At 36.1% G+C, this 15175-nt stretch overlaps 3 protein-coding genes across 4 annotated transcripts; all 3 read left to right on the top strand.

Annotated features, from left to right (window-relative positions):
- LOC110785560 (coatomer subunit beta-1) lies at positions 1-6471 on the top strand. The gene is made up of 5 exons (XM_021990016.2): positions 1-239; positions 624-2696; positions 3429-3938; positions 5418-5503; positions 5895-6471. Exons 2-5 carry the CDS (start codon positions 648-650, stop codon positions 6097-6099), a joined length of 2850 nt encoding a protein of 949 aa, XP_021845708.1. The 5' UTR covers positions 1-239; positions 624-647; the 3' UTR covers positions 6100-6471.
- Positions 6472-6617: 146 nt separating this feature from the next.
- Positions 6618-9609, top strand: LOC110785525 (exocyst complex component EXO70A1-like). 2 transcript variants are annotated; one of them, XM_056829253.1, is made up of 2 exons: positions 6618-7487; positions 7630-9609. In XM_056829253.1, the coding sequence occupies exons 1-2, from the start codon at positions 7430-7432 to the stop codon at positions 9417-9419; spliced, it is 1848 nt and encodes a 615-aa protein (XP_056685231.1). In that variant the 5' UTR covers positions 6618-7429; the 3' UTR covers positions 9420-9609. The 2 variants fall into 2 exon arrangements, with proteins under 2 accessions (XP_056685231.1, XP_021845667.2); XM_021989975.2 differs by having other exon boundaries at positions 6618-9608.
- A 1310-nt stretch (positions 9610-10919) lies between these two features.
- Positions 10920-14166, top strand: LOC110785559 (probable acylpyruvase FAHD1, mitochondrial). The gene is made up of 7 exons (XM_021990015.2): positions 10920-11094; positions 11349-11514; positions 13137-13189; positions 13359-13421; positions 13539-13589; positions 13678-13795; positions 13885-14166. The coding sequence occupies exons 1-7, from the start codon at positions 11011-11013 to the stop codon at positions 13998-14000; spliced, it is 651 nt and encodes a 216-aa protein (XP_021845707.1). The 5' UTR covers positions 10920-11010; the 3' UTR covers positions 14001-14166.
- The last annotated feature ends 1009 nt before the right edge of the window (positions 14167-15175 follow it).

Here is a 15175-nt window from a genome sequence, read left to right as displayed (position 1 = left end):
GTGATAGCAGTAGCTATACAAATTACTCATTTTCTCCCCCTTATTGCTTCACTGTCCCAGCACTCGGAAAAACACCCCCCCTAGATCTGTGAATCGAAAAACTCTGAATTCAAAGATAAAGAAATTGAACAATTATCGAATTCAATCCGAGATCTCAATTTCGATGCTGTAAAACTATTTCACTAGCAGTTTCAATCTTCGATCACGCCGTTCGATCTGTTTTCGTCGTACAATAACAGGTTCATTTCTCTCTCTTCTTCTCTGATCATTTGATTTCAATTCATAGATCGATGTTTTTCTTAATTAATTGTGATTATTTCGCTTAGTAATTCCAATTAGGGTTTGTGATTTGCTGGAACATGTTAGATCTAGTGGAAATGGGGAAATGTAGAGTGAATTTGTCGGAATGAGATAATTTATGTAGATTAGGGTTCTTTTTCGTTAATTTATTTTGATGGTTAGGGTTATTCTGTTTTATGCGTTTGATATTGCATTGTGATTTGTTTGATTGGACTGAATTAGGGGAAATGTAGCGTGTAGGATGTGTTGATTGTTGGTTAGGGAGCGAATTGTTGTGAATAGTGTGAGATTTTGGTGTTGAATTTTGATTTCTCTTTTTCCAGATCTGAGAAAGAGAGATCGAAATCATGGAGAAAACTTGCACGCTATTGGTGCATTTTGATAAGGGTACACCGGCGTTAGCCAATGAGATCAGAGAGGCATTGGAGGGAAGTGATGTGCCTGCGAAGATAGATGCAATGAAGAAGGCTGTCATGATTTTATTGAACGGTGAGACGATTCCACAATTATTCATCACCATTGTCCGGTATGTCTTACCCTCGGAAGACCACACGATTCAGAAGCTTTTGCTGCTTTATTTGGAACACATCGATAAGACTGATTCTAAAGGGAAGGTGCTCCCTGAAATGATATTGATTTGTCAAAACCTAAGGAATAATTTGCAACATTCAAATGAGTATCTTCGAGGTGTAACACTTAGATTTCTGTGTCGGTTGAATGAGAGCGAGATCATTGAGCCATTGATCCCATCCGTGTTGCAAAATCTGGAGCATAGGCATCCATATGTTAGGAGGAATGCTATACTTGCTGTCATGGCTATTTATAAGCTCCCTCAAGGAGAGCAGTTGTTGGGAGATGCACCTGAGACCATCGAGAAAGTGCTTTCCACTGAGCAAGATCCTTCAGCAAAGAGGAATGCATTCCTTATGCTCTTTACATGTGCCCAAGAGAGGGCAATTAACTACCTCTTTACCCACATTGACCGGATCTTGGATTGGGGTGAGCAACTTCAGATGGTAGTTTTGGAGTTGATTAAAAAGGTTTGCCGGACCAATAAGCACGAGAAGGGGAAGTACATTACAATCATTATATCTTTGCTCACTGCCCCTTCGACAGCTGTCGTATATGAATGTGCCGGGACCCTAGTTTCTCTCTCATCAGCACCCACAGCTATTAGGGCAGCTGCTGATACTTACTGTAAGCTGCTGCAGTCTCAAAGTGACAACAATGTCAAGCTTATTGTGCTTGATCGCCTGAATGAGCTAAAGACTTCTCACAAGGAGATCATGGTTGAAATGATTATGGATATTCTTCGTGCTCTTTCTAGTCCCAATCTTGACATCAGGAGGAAGACTCTGGATATTGCCCTTGAATTGATTACTCCTAGGAATGTTGATGAAGTAGTTCTTTTGTTGAAGAAGGAAGTGGTGAAAACTCAAAATGCTGATCTTGAGAAGAATGGTGAATACAGGCAAATGCTTGTTCAGGCCATCCATACCTGTGCTATGAAATTCCCTGAGGTGGCTAGCACAGTTGTTCATGTGTTAATGGATTTCCTTGGAGATTCAAATGTTGCTTCAGCTATTGATGTGGTGGTCTTTGTGCGGGAGATCATTGAGACTAACCCCAAATTGAGGGTCTCCATCATAACAAGGCTTCTAGATACCTTTTATCAGATCCGTGCTGCAAGAGTTTGTTCTTGTGCTCTGTGGATTATTGGGGAGTATTGTCTTTCTCTCTCTGAAATTGAAAGTGGAATTGCAACCATTAAGCAATGTCTTGGAGAACTTCCATTTTACACCGCCACTGAGGAAGGAGAGGGCCAAGAGGCTCCCAAGAGAGACCAACTAGCCAGCAGCATCACAGTTTCTTCTAGAAGGCCTGTGGTCCTTGCAGATGGCACATATGCCACTCAAAGTGCAGCCTTAGAAACTGCTATTTCTCCCCCTACCTTGGTTCAAGGGTCGTTGGCTACTCAAGGAAACCTGAGATCACTGCTGCTCTCTGGTGACTTTTTCCTTGGAGCTGTTGTTGCCTGTACTTTGACAAAGCTTGTTTTGAGGTTGGAGGAGGTTCAACCATCCAAGGTTGAAGTGAACAAGGCAACATCAGAAGCATTGTTGTATATGGTGTCCATGATCCAGCTTGGGCAATCACCTGTTCTTCCACACCCTATTGACAATGATGCTTATGATAGGATAGTTCTCTGCATCAGACTTCTCTGCAATACCGGAGATGCCACTAGAAAAATATGGCTTCACTCTTGCAAAGAAAGCTTTGTTAACATGCTTGCAGACAAGCAATTCCGTGAAACTGAGGAGAGGAAAGCCAAGGCTCAGGTTTCTCACTCTCAACCTGACGATCTCATTGACTTCTATCATTTGAAGAGCAGGAAGGTTAGTGTGAATATCTTTTTATTTATAGGTGTGTTGTCTTTATGGTAGAACTTATGTTTATTAAATTAGTTAGATGAAAAATTAGAAGAGATTAAAATCCTTCACTGACTCGTGATTCTTTATTCAATCTGCATTATCATACAAAAGGGCAGTGTTCAAACTTCAAATATGCTTTTCTTACCTTCTTTATTCGGAATTTTAGTTGGTTTTTAATTTGATATACTAGCCATAGGATGAATTTATTTAGCACAAATGGAAAGTACTAGCTTTTTTCTTGTCATAATAATGAGGTTATTGCCTTGAACTCTATTTTTCCAGTGTGGAGAATGACTAATTTGATAATTCCTGCAGTCAAATAGTAGTAGACTTTCACTGATGTAAATTTTCTGTTTCTTTTTACTTTCTTGTAGGAATTTTAGTGCATATTGTTGTCTGCTAATTTTGCTTTGATATTTTAATAATTGGTATCTGCATTTGGCATGTAGAATGGGTGTTCACACAGTCACAAAACAAGATTTGTTTTCATTTATAGTTTAAGAACTTTGGTAAAATACAATATATAGTTCAGTTGATATGTTCAAGCATGTGCTGTCTTAGGATTTTCTTGATGCAGATAAATATTTTCAAAGTCCATAATTATCACGGATTACATCAGCCTTTTCCTGTTAGATTGTTCATGCGGGGAAGTGGGGAACTCTCGTTGCATCCAATAATGTTTTTTTATTTCCTCAGGGCATGAGCCAGTTGGAATTGGAAGATGAGGTTCAAGATGATTTGAAACGTGCAACTGGAGAATTTACCAAAGACAATGATGATGCGAATAAACTTAATCGTATTCTTCAGCTCACAGGTTTCAGTGACCCGGTTTATGCTGAGGCCTATGTAACAGTTCATCATTATGACATTGTTCTTGATGTTACTGTTATCAATAGAACAAAGGAAACCCTGCAAAACTTATGCTTGGAATTGGCAACCATGGGTGACCTTAAACTTGTGGAGCGTCCACAGAACTACACTTTGGCACCAGAGTCAAGCAAACAAATTAGGGCTAACATCAAGGTCTCTTCTACTGAAACAGGAGTCATTTTCGGAAATATTGTCTACGAGACTTCAAATGTTCTTGAACGAAATGTTGTTGTCCTGAATGACATCCATATTGACATAATGGATTACATTTCTCCTGCCACTTGTGCTGATGTTGCATTCAGATCTATGTGGGCTGAGTTTGAATGGGAAAACAAGGTATGCATTATTTTTTCACGTGTTTAAAGCATTTTCAGACTGTTTCTGATTTTCTGGAAAATTTTCTGTTATTTGTATTTCTTAATCTGTTGTAGAAATTTGCTTACTGATATCACATAAGGAGCATACTATCTATTCCGTGTTTCCAATGACTGATATCCTGAAAGTCATGTTTACCGACTGTTTGTCCGGCCCATTATCATCTTGTAGCAACAGTTTGTTATGGTATTTTGGGACAATATCTGGTGATTTGCTTCCATTTGGCCTTCTAATGTGAAACTGCATTGAAAATTGTAGTGGTTGAATTGTGTGGTTTGTAAAAGATATGGATATCAACTTCATAGTTTTTAACTTTATATATTCCACTTCGTATATGATAATTTGCATCTTAGATCTAGCAGATTTTCATTTGATTGACTTTGTGGATTGTTTTTTTCCATTGTGTGTCAAATTGATGAATTAGCTCGTCCCCTGCCCACAAGAAGGGGGGAATTTTTTGGTCCCATATTTAGGAACTTGCCTGCAAGTTTTGCTGCTTCCAGTTTCAGTTATACTTTTTTTTTTTACTTTCCTTGAATACATTTTCAGACTCACTATGAGTGTCAGAGGGCTATACATTAGTCCATGTATGGGATCCAGCCCTCTTTTGAAACTTTGCTCGTGTTTGGTCCAATTAGGTGTCTAGAAGATTATACCCCTGTAAGGGTGTTTGGTTGTTGAGTATCTGACTTGGGCACTTGGGAACGTAGGTTAATTCCAATTCCAACCTAGATTTTGTCGTGTTCCTCTAAATATTCTGCTTTTTACTGGATTTACACTTTGTATGGGTCTAGGGAAGTGAGCCCTTTAATCAGTTAGTCGGTGTGTTTGTGAACTTGACCTTAATTGAAAGAACTTAAGTTAAAGCGTACGGATTTCTCAATTTTACCATGCTTATTTATTGGGAGAAATAAAATGGAAGTGTAAAACTATAGAAATATGTGGATATGTTATTGTTATACCATAGTTCCTTTCAAGATCAATTGAAAAACAGCATTTGAATTTACTTACACTTCTCATTGTAACTCATATAGTTAAGTAGTCTTTCATCTTGACATATAATTTTACAGGGTTCTCTGTAGATAACTAATATAGTTAAGTAGTAATGCTGACATGTAATTTGTTTGATTATACGCCAATTTTTCATTACTTATGATGAACATACATTGACAGTCTTTCAGGATTCTCTGTAGATAATTTGCAGCACATCAAAGTCATTAGGTGTTTTCAGGCTTCTAAAAATTATATGTTTGATTTTACATTGACATTAACTGAGAGGGTATTATTCAATTGGCAATTGCAATGTGTTTGATTTATGCTTTTATAAAGCTCCACCTATAATAGCACCTGTCTCTTTTTTCTCAAGGCTAATCCCTCATACAGTGTATAACTATATATATTCCCTGTACAGATTTTTTATAACTCTGATATTTCCTTCAGGTTGCTGTGAATACTGTAATTCAAGACGAGAAGGAATTCCTAGATCACATCATCAAGTCGACAAACATGAAATGCCTTACTGCACCGTAAGTCATATGATGCAGCTATTAGCACTTTCTAAGACCTCATACATCATATACTTTCTCCGTTCCTTAAATATTGCACCATGGTTGATTTTACACTTTCCAATGCATACTTTGACTTTTAATATCTCGAATTATATATAAGTAGAAATTATAAAAAATTTACACTTCTATTTAGAAACTGTTGTACCGATACGAATCTAACAAGATCCCACATGACTAAAAATTTTCCTAGGTAGGAATCACAAAAAATGACCAAAAGTCTAGTGTGAATAGTGTAAAAACAAGATGGTGCGATATTTATGGGACGGAGGAAGTATATTAGATTTTGTTTCAACCAGTTACTAGATTGATATATGCCCTATTTGTCTAACATTTTTCTGTTTGATATCAGATCGGCATTGGAAGGAGAGTGTGGGTTCCTTGCAGCAAACCTTTACGCTAAAAGTGTGTTTGGCGAGGATGCTTTGGTGAACGTGAGTGTTGAGAAACAATCAGACGGGAAGCTCAGCGGTTACATAAGAATTAGGAGTAAAACACAAGGGATTGCCCTAAGTCTCGGGGATAAGATCACATTGAAACAGAAGGGAGCTGCTTGATCAGATCAATTTTAGTTTCACCTGTTGCATTATAGGAGTTTCCCTGTTCAAGCTTCACCATTATTCATTGTGTCATGGTGCTACCAGCATGACTACTGTTGCATATCCTTATACGCACTTTTTTTTTTAAAAGAGAGGGAGATTTTTGACTTTTCCTAGTACTGTCAGTTCTTGTATTTTCTTCACCTTTCCTGTGCTGGAGAGTTTAGCTTAAATGCGGATATTCATTTCTGTATGTCTTGAGATGTATGCCTTATGTTTCCCTCATTTTTTGTGCTTTTTTACTGAGGAATACTTTGTACAATGTAGACCTCTCCCTCGAGGTTATATGACTAGCTCTTCAATCTTTAATTCTTCATTGCCCTTTTCACATTTTGTAAGTGTATAGTTAGACAATGTTGCTTTAAACTTTCCTACATCAAGACGGTTACGTAATCGTAAAGTGTCAAAATTAAGAAGAGATGAGACACATATTGTGATATTGGGACATATGATTACAGCCAAAGCTCTATTAAGCCTGTTGCTCACAGGATGATGCCCATCGAGGTACCCATGTAAACTCCCGTGGGAAATTAGTCCATTCGCCGAATGCGGTGGGAATTCCTCGTAGTAAAACAAACAAAAAACAGGTAATTTCATACGAACTTCGGCGAGTGGGAACTTCTCGTAGTAGAACAAAAAAAAAAGGTAATTTCATGCGAATCTACAATTGGGGATTTTGTGTGATTTTTGTGAGAAAACCATGAGCTTCTTATTGTTATGGTTATCTTCCAGTGGTTGAGCTGCTGTTGTAGTGCATGCTAGAGCCAACAGCATAGAACAAAAACCAATTAGTCTTAAAAACTTGCCATTAAAGCTAAGTCTAAACTTTCCTGTTACTTGTAGTAATACAAGGGATTAATTGTTATTTAATGTAATGCAGTTCTAATGTTTAGGTATATCTGTCAAACTTTATCCAAATCGTCCTCAGACGGTCAGACCGTGCCACTGCAAGTCCTCTACATGAGATCATAAGTAAATCTTGGCAAGTCTTAATTTTTAATTTACAGGACATCTGCATTTTTAATTCAGGTAACAGTTAGTTGAGGTTAAGTAAGAATCTTGCCCTGAAAGCAAGGATTGTTTGTTTAGAATCTGCTGTTAACTGACTCTATCCCTTCTTCTGACTTATATTTGGTAAAGTTTGGTGAAATATATTAGGTAATGATTTCTCAACTCCCAGTTTTAGGGATAATAAGGGTTGATCTTCTTCTGTTGACCTGCCTTTACTTATTTCTCTGCAAATGTTTCAGAACTCAGAATAGTAAGCTACTCAAAAACATCAGCTTTTATGGTTGATTTGCTGATCAACAATGGACAAGCTCTTAGCTGCCAGGGAGTGCCTGAGAGTCAGTCTTGAAAAATCAAATTCTTTGTCTTCTCAGATTGATGAAACCAACTCAAACTTAAAGAAGATAAATGAAAACTTACCTTTGTTATCAACTGAGCTTCGTTCTACTTACACCAGAAAATCCACTCTTTTTTCTGTAGGAGAGCAAGTGGACAGAGCCTTTGGACCTGTCGCGGCAGTTTTGAAGATACACGATTCTGTTTGTGGGCTCGAGATGTCGCTCATGGCGGGCCCCATAGGCGGTGATATTCTGAGGTACTTGTCAGTAGTGAAGCAGTTTGAAGAGGCACTTATGTTTCAGTCTGACAACTGTGAGTTAGCAGGGAAGTGGATAGAGGATATAGCGAAGCTCTTAGATGAAAATGTAATGGGTGATGACAAGTACATATTGAATGTGAAGAAATCATTGAGTATTCTCTCTGAACTTAAGGAAATGAAGGCGCATGTTACACTCAAGGGAGGAGTTTTAAGCAATGCATTCAACACAATAGAGCTTGAATTCAGGGAACTGATCAAGGAGAATTCTAGCAGCAGCAACAAATTCACAGAACTTCTGGTTCATAAACTTCAAACTGTTATAGAGAGGTTAAAAGCCAATGATAGGGTTGAGAATTGCAAGACTATCTTTGTTGATGTGAGGAGTTCAAATACTAGGGCAGCTTTACAAGCTCTTGATTTGAGCTACCTTGAAGAAGAAATCTCTGAATCAGATTCTATACAGAAGTTTGAAGATCATACAGTTCAATGGGGTAAACACATGGAGTTTGCTGTTAAACATATACTCCAACATGAGTATGAGGTTTGCAAAAGTGTCTTTGATAAGTTTGGTTCAGAGGTTTCCCTTGGATGTTTTGCGAAAATCACAGTTCAATCTGGTTTTTTAGCACTTCTAGAATTTGGCAACAGGATTACTGAGGCGAAAAAAGACGCCATCAAACTTCTGAAGTTGTTAGACATATTTGCAATCCTGCACAACTTGAGGGCAGACTTTAACATGCTTTTTGGCTCAAAATCATGCATTGAGATCCAAAATCTTACACGAGAACTCATCAAACGGGTAGTTGATGGGGCGTGTGAGATATTCAAGGAACTCTCTCATCAAGTTGAGGCTCAAAGGTTTAACATGATGCCTCCTTTAGATGGTAGTGTCCCTCGTTTAGTGACCTTTGTTACTAATTACTGCGCCATTCTATTAGAGGATAATCACAGGCTAATTCTTTCTCAAGTGTTATCCATCCATCAAATTTGGAACACGAAAAAATCCCACAACGGAATTCTCAGAGAAGAGTTTCGAAACATTTTGAATTCCTTGGAGGTTAATCTAGAGACATGGTCAAAAACCATTGAGGATGTTTCACTGTCCTACTTTTTCCTGATGAACAATTACATGTATCTGTATGAATTCTTGCAGGGAACAGTTTTTGGCGATCTTATGGGAGAAAAGTTGTTAACTGAGCATAAAAGTAAAATGCAAAACTATGCTCAAGCATACTTGAAACATAGTTGGGGAAAACTGCCATCTATTCTAAGTGAGAATGAATTAGTACTGTTTTCAACAAACACTCAAGAATTGGTGAAGCAAAGGTTTAGAGGATTCAATGACGCGTTTGAAGAACTATACAAGAAACAATCTCAATGGGTGGTGATGGATAATGTAATGCGAGAGAAGGCATGTCAACTCATAGTTCATACAGTTGTTCCGAGTTATAGGTGTTATGTTCATAATTATGGTTACATGGTGGAAAATGGTTCAAGTCCAAGTAAATATGTTAAGTACTCTGTATCAAGTTTGGAGGCTATGCTTAGCTCTTTGTTTCAGCTTAATGTAACCAAATTTAGTCGTAGTAATAGCTCTAAATCCAACCATTTGATTGGTAAACTGCGAAATGCTGTTGCTAATCAGTTTCGTGTTGCTACGATTACTACATGATCTGTTGTTGTATATACAGATACAGTTGTTCTGTTTCCTGATGTAGTTCAGTGTAGCCTGAAATGTATTTTCTGATGTCTTTGTAAATATTGGTTCCCAATTACTTCATCTTCTTTTTGTCTAGAATGGGCTATATGTAACGCTTTATATACTCCATAAACAATATATATTTATATCAATTATCTAAGCTTCAATGAAACTAGATGAACATGCACTTGATCTGAGTATGTGGGATGGGAATTAGAATTGTCAAAAAAAAAAGAAAAGAAAAAAGATGTGGGATGAGGATAAGAGGGTAGGATTAGTGTATCAAATTGGTATGCGCCGGGATAAGGACAAATTGAAGTCATATTTTATTTATATTTATGATAGAAAATTTGTTTTTATAGGGAGCATCATGTGCATCATGCTCTCGCATGTAAGATTAACTATTTTTTTTTGATTTGGGTGGATAATAAGTGGGAATCTTATTACTCATCTACCCTTACTATCACTCCTCTTCCTTCTTTCTTTATTAAGGGTAAATTTGTCTTTATTTAATTCCTTATCCTTCATGCTAATGTAGTACGAAGTGCTCCGTAGTAGACTTGTATAGTTGTATCCTTACACGAAGAAGAGAAATGTTCATAGTAAGATTCAAGATCTTTATCCCCCATCCTGCCATCCGTTCTTCTTCTAAATTAACACCCTATCACGTGATGATCAGGTATATCATGGCGAATTCTTCAGAAAAAATTGTGTCTTCCTCCATGGAATCTGACAAGTGAGATTTCGAGTAAGGATAAATGTTGAAATAAATACACCAGGATCGGATCAAATAATTCATTTACGAGATACTAATGGGTTCAATATCAAAACCCGATAAATCAATGTAAACAAAAAAAAAAAAAAAACCCGATAAATGAGGCATTGGTCGCATCGCCACACGTAAATCATAATCTAAGATTCTATTAAGTTATAACATATACACTTTAACATCTTCCTTTCCTCTAGAACAACACTTGAATCACAATCCAATCCGCATTCCCAACTCAATTTACCAAACACAAAAGGGTTCAATGGACCCCTTTGCTCAATAAGTCAATAATTGAGGTGAAGTAATAAGGTGGAAAACAATTGATTGTTTTGGAGTATAGCACATTAGCAATAACTTTGTCCTCATATCTACTACTCACTTCATAATCAAGATCGCATCTCATCTTCAATTCCTAGCATATGTGGCCAAGAATACAGAAATTTTCATGTAACTTTCCTACCAAACTAAAATCTAAAACCAATTGCAAATAAATGAATAGTAAAATGTAACAAAAATTCCGATCTAAATCTACAATAACAGCCAAAAACAAGCAATTTCCTCAAATCTAACTTAACCCCACATCATTAACAAAATTAAATTATATGAACATGTGATGGAGATTTCAAATAATTCAGTAGCAGCTGTAGTGAGCTGTCAATATTCTGTTGGCTTACTATTTATACATATTTAAGTGTAACATTTAGCCACCAAATTAGAAACTTTGTACTTATAAACTTCACTTCCATCTAATTAAGCTAAGAAAAAACTCACAACACAAACTACCATACAACAAAGATGGCTAATCTAATTGAGAAGGGGACTAAGATCGTCGGCGTTGGCCGTAACTATATCGATAACAACCCCGCTCCGATGCCTAAGGTTCATTTCTATCTCTATTTTAGTTACAGTACTTTATCTGTCTCGAAATAATAGTCACATTATTGTATATACGTCCTAATTAACATTCAATAATTAATGCTGGTACACTCGAGTTTTAGTAAAGGTAATGATAAAATCAATACTTTTATCGAGAAATGTGACAATTGTTTTCGGACATGTTAAAATAGTTTATGCGACTATTAATTTTATTTTTAATTTTTATGTGGGGATTAATTTATTGGTTGTGTAAATAGGAACCAGTGTTGTTCTTGAAGCCAACATCATCCTACTTGGAAAATGGAGGAACAATTGAAATCCCAGCTTCAATGGAGCAAGTCTGGTATGAAGCTGAGCTTGCTGTGGTTATTGGCAAGAAAGCTCGTGATGTTTCTGAATCTGAGGCCTTGGATTATGTTGGAGGTCAATACCTTTTTTTTTTCTTCTCTTTTATCTGATTGGCCACATTTGATTTAGGTTCGATTTTCGAGAAATTGAGTTAACTTTTTTTCTGAAGTAAACTTTAAAAAAAAAAAAAAAAATGTGTCATCGTAAAAATTAAATTAACTGTCCGCTTAATAGCTGAGAATAAATAATGGTTAATTGGTTATGATTCGGGGACGATGCTATTTGTCATCTTAGCAAAATTATGTTGGTTTATTTTTCTTAATTTTAGCACTTTTAGTGATAATATTGATTGATTTAGGATCGTGATTTTAATTTTTTAAATAATTTTTGCGTAAAGTCAAGATTGGAATGCCTCTCAAGATTAATCCAAAACTAGAATTAAACCCGTGCGATGAACGGATCAATACATGATTTGTTATTTTTTTTAGGGGTAAAAGTATTAAAATAACAACATGATCGTCATAATTGACTAACTCATCACATACAATTAGATATCCTGTCACGGGATTTGAGCCCGTCATAAATAGCCCTTCGTTATCAAGTGCGGGAAGAGTTTAAGGTTGGATTTTGAGGTTATTAACCCCAAGAAGCCATGCGGCCATGTTTTCTGAAGCAGGAACATCAGAATTTCCACCCTTACCCATAGTTAATATTTTTGTTTAGAACTTAATTAAACAATTGAGAATGCTTCAAACTTTTTTTTTGGTGATGGATGAGAAGTGACGATGCTTTGTTTATATAGGGAATTATAGCAATGAGTTTTTGGTGTAAAATAAAATACCTATAAAGTTTATCTTAAAAACGTGTTATTGATTAGGATAATAATTATCCTATACTTTTACTGATAATATTATTCCTTATTGTCTTTTATCAGTATTTGACTACTATTATATTCAATTTTATCTCATTATTTATCATTTAAAAATAAAATTAATATTTAATTATGTGACTGGACAATCCTACGTGAACGCTCTAAAATCTCTCCAAAAAACTCCCCTTTATATATATATATTAGATTCCAAACTCATCCTCACCCCCTCATGACTTCATGATTGCTTAAACACGTGAGTCACGTGACTACATGTTAGAGTATGGGAGGAGGGCCTGAGGACGAGGAAGTCTAGGCCTCAAGTGACTTGTGTATAAACACAAGCGAGTACCAATACAGAAAATTTAGTACCAATATATCATATTTTAGTACCAATAACACAAAATGACTTGTATTGATATTTCTAAGCAATTTTGTGTTAATGGTACTAAAATTTTGTATTGGTACTAAATTTTATGTATTGGTACTCACTTGTATTCATATGGACACAAGTCACTTGAGGTTTAGAAATCCTCCCTAAGGACGGACAACAATTAGTTAGAAGTCACTCTTTATGAGTTTCTTTCATGGCAATGAGAAATTGAGAATTAATCTATAGAATGCACGGAAAAGTTGACATCTTTCCTACACTGTAATGTCCACTCTTACTACGATTGAGTAATCAGGGCCGGGCCGGGCCGGTCCGGTGGATGAGAATAATGTTCACCCTTATTCCATAATCACGAACTACTTGTAGTAAGTACTGTGTGTTACAACTTCAGTAGTTTAGTATAATTAGCAACTTAAAAAATTGTTTTTGAGTTTTCAGGCTATGCTTTAGGACTTGATATGACAGCAAAGGAACTCCAAGCCACAATTAAGGTGATTATCTTGACTATATGTTCATATACTTCTTAACATTGACTTGTACATTCAGTGGAAATTTACTTGTATTGACATTCAGTTTCTGCCATTTATAAAACTATAATGTAATAAACTTCAGATACTCCCCTGACATTCTGTTTCACAATTTCTCCTTTCCTTCTGTTAGGCAACAGGTCTTCCATGGCTACTAGCTAAAGGACTCGACACGTTTACCCCTATCAGTGAAATGGTATGATATGATTTGTATAATTCATGTAGTTGTGTCGAATTCGACAAATAATTAGGAGTCCAGTACAGTATATGGCTGGATTATTTATCCGATCCCTGGTTTGTCAATTTTCTGCAGATTCCAGTATCTGCAGTGCCTGATCCTCATAACTTGGAGCTGTGGTTGGATGTGAGTTCAACTCTGTAAATACATTCTATGTAATTGTTTGTGATTGTATTAATACAAATGTAAACAAGTTTAATTATATGACAAAAAGGTTGATGGAGAATCGAAGCAGAAGGGATCGACAAAAGACATGATATTCAAAATCCCATTCCTGATTAGCCACATCAGTTCCTTCATGACACTTATGGAAGGAGATGTCATCCTAACAGGTACAGTACAGACTACTTGTTAGACTTTGCTGTTTCTGTGTGTGTAAACTTGATAGCCCAGACTCTGATGTGTTTTTTGTCTTGTGCAGGCACCCCAGAAGGTATCGGGCCTGTGAAACCCGGACAAAAGATAACTGCTGGTATAACAGGTCTGGTTGACGTTCATTTCTGTGCTGAAAGACGGAGCTCACCAGTAAGCAACTAATCGCGATTTGCCATGGAATTGAAGCTAGCAAGCATCATTTATTTATTCAAAGTTTACTTCGTATTTGTTCAAGTTACGTTGTAAGTTGCTGATCTACCGAGATCATGCTGGATTTTATCAGTCAAGTAATAAATTCTTGCACCATTCGAATTTAGAATGCTGTTTATATTGTTGCGGAAAAGATAACATATGGAATGTCTTCTTTCATCATACCGTATTACCGTGCCCCTGATAACAAACTTACGAGCTTATATAACAATAACCACCAAGGCAAGGAACATTAATTACTACTTATCTCTCTATTAGTTCTTTTTTTTTAAAAAAAAAAAATGTTAAATCTATCATCATTTTTTTCATTACTCCCATCAGATTTAGTAGTAGAGTTGGACAAATAAAGTTAGAATCTTATAGGGGAAGTGCATATTAGATGTTACTATGTTAGAAGGTTAGGCTCTGTTCTGTTCGACTTATTTCAGACAAATAAGTTTAGATAATATAAGTTCAGTTAAAATAAGTCCAATAGAATTAATATGGAATTAGAAATCTTCTGTCACAATTATTTAATCACGTTTGTCAATGCATATATTTTTTTTTATCATAATAAAAGAAAAAATTATAAAAGTTCATATTTTGGGGGGAAACAAAAATCAAGACGAATTTAACAAAATATGACATGACTATCTTCTACCTTACACATAAATAACAAAATACGATCAAAGTAAGATGTATGAATATAACTAAAGTCACATTGTGTCAACTAAATAAGAACGAATGAAGTTGAAGAAAATTTACACTTTCAAGTTCCTGATTAGATAATCAATTTAGCGAGTGAGTTTGGTTGGGAGTGAAACACAAATTTTCTGTATTGATGATTTGAGGGTTGTGCCTCTTTGTTTCTGTTTTACAATTCTAACACTCTAGTTTTCCCTAATGGAAACAATTCTACATATGGAACTCATTCAATCTAGTTCTCTCCTGCATTTCTAGCATTTTCTTCTCAATTCTCAATGCTACAGCTACACTTGTTCATTGCACCACAAGTTCACTCAGAAATTCCTTCTAGTTCATTCAACTGATCCCAATATCCTCTTTAGGTACAGTAGTAATCACACACAGACAAGTCATTTTGTTCAAAATCACTCGGTTCATTTCTCAACTGTGGTGCATTACTCTCA

The sequence above is a fragment of the Spinacia oleracea genome, chromosome 1 (genome assembly GCF_020520425.1).
Source record: "Spinacia oleracea cultivar Varoflay chromosome 1, BTI_SOV_V1, whole genome shotgun sequence".
In the NCBI taxonomy this organism is placed as follows: Eukaryota; Viridiplantae; Streptophyta; class Magnoliopsida; order Caryophyllales; family Amaranthaceae; genus Spinacia; species Spinacia oleracea.
The sequence above is the reverse complement of the archived record's forward strand: the minus strand, read 5'-3'. Positions and strand labels throughout refer to the sequence as shown.

What these genes read in the sequence shown, in the direction of transcription:
- LOC110785560 (XM_021990016.2), top strand. Translation starts at nt 648, where the DNA reads ATGGAGAAAACTTGCACGCTATTGGTGCATTTTGATAAGGGTACACCG. An exon ending in ATCATTTGAAGAGCAGGAAG is followed by an intron (nt 2,697 to 3,428) that starts GTTAGTGTGAAT and finishes TTATTTCCTCAG; the next exon opens with GGCATGAGCCAGTTGGAATT. An exon ending in ATGAAATGCCTTACTGCACC is followed by an intron (nt 5,504 to 5,894) that starts GTAAGTCATATG and finishes GTTTGATATCAG; the next exon opens with ATCGGCATTGGAAGGAGAGT.
- LOC110785525 (XM_021989975.2), top strand. Translation starts at nt 7,452, where the DNA reads ATGGACAAGCTCTTAGCTGCCAGGGAGTGCCTGAGAGTCAGTCTTGAA.
- LOC110785559 (XM_021990015.2), top strand. Translation starts at nt 11,011, where the DNA reads ATGGCTAATCTAATTGAGAAGGGGACTAAGATCGTCGGCGTTGGCCGT. An exon ending in ACCCCGCTCCGATGCCTAAG is followed by an intron (nt 11,095 to 11,348) that starts GTTCATTTCTAT and finishes TTGTGTAAATAG; the next exon opens with GAACCAGTGTTGTTCTTGAA. An exon ending in AGGAGATGTCATCCTAACAG is followed by an intron (nt 13,796 to 13,884) that starts GTACAGTACAGA and finishes TGTCTTGTGCAG; the next exon opens with GCACCCCAGAAGGTATCGGG.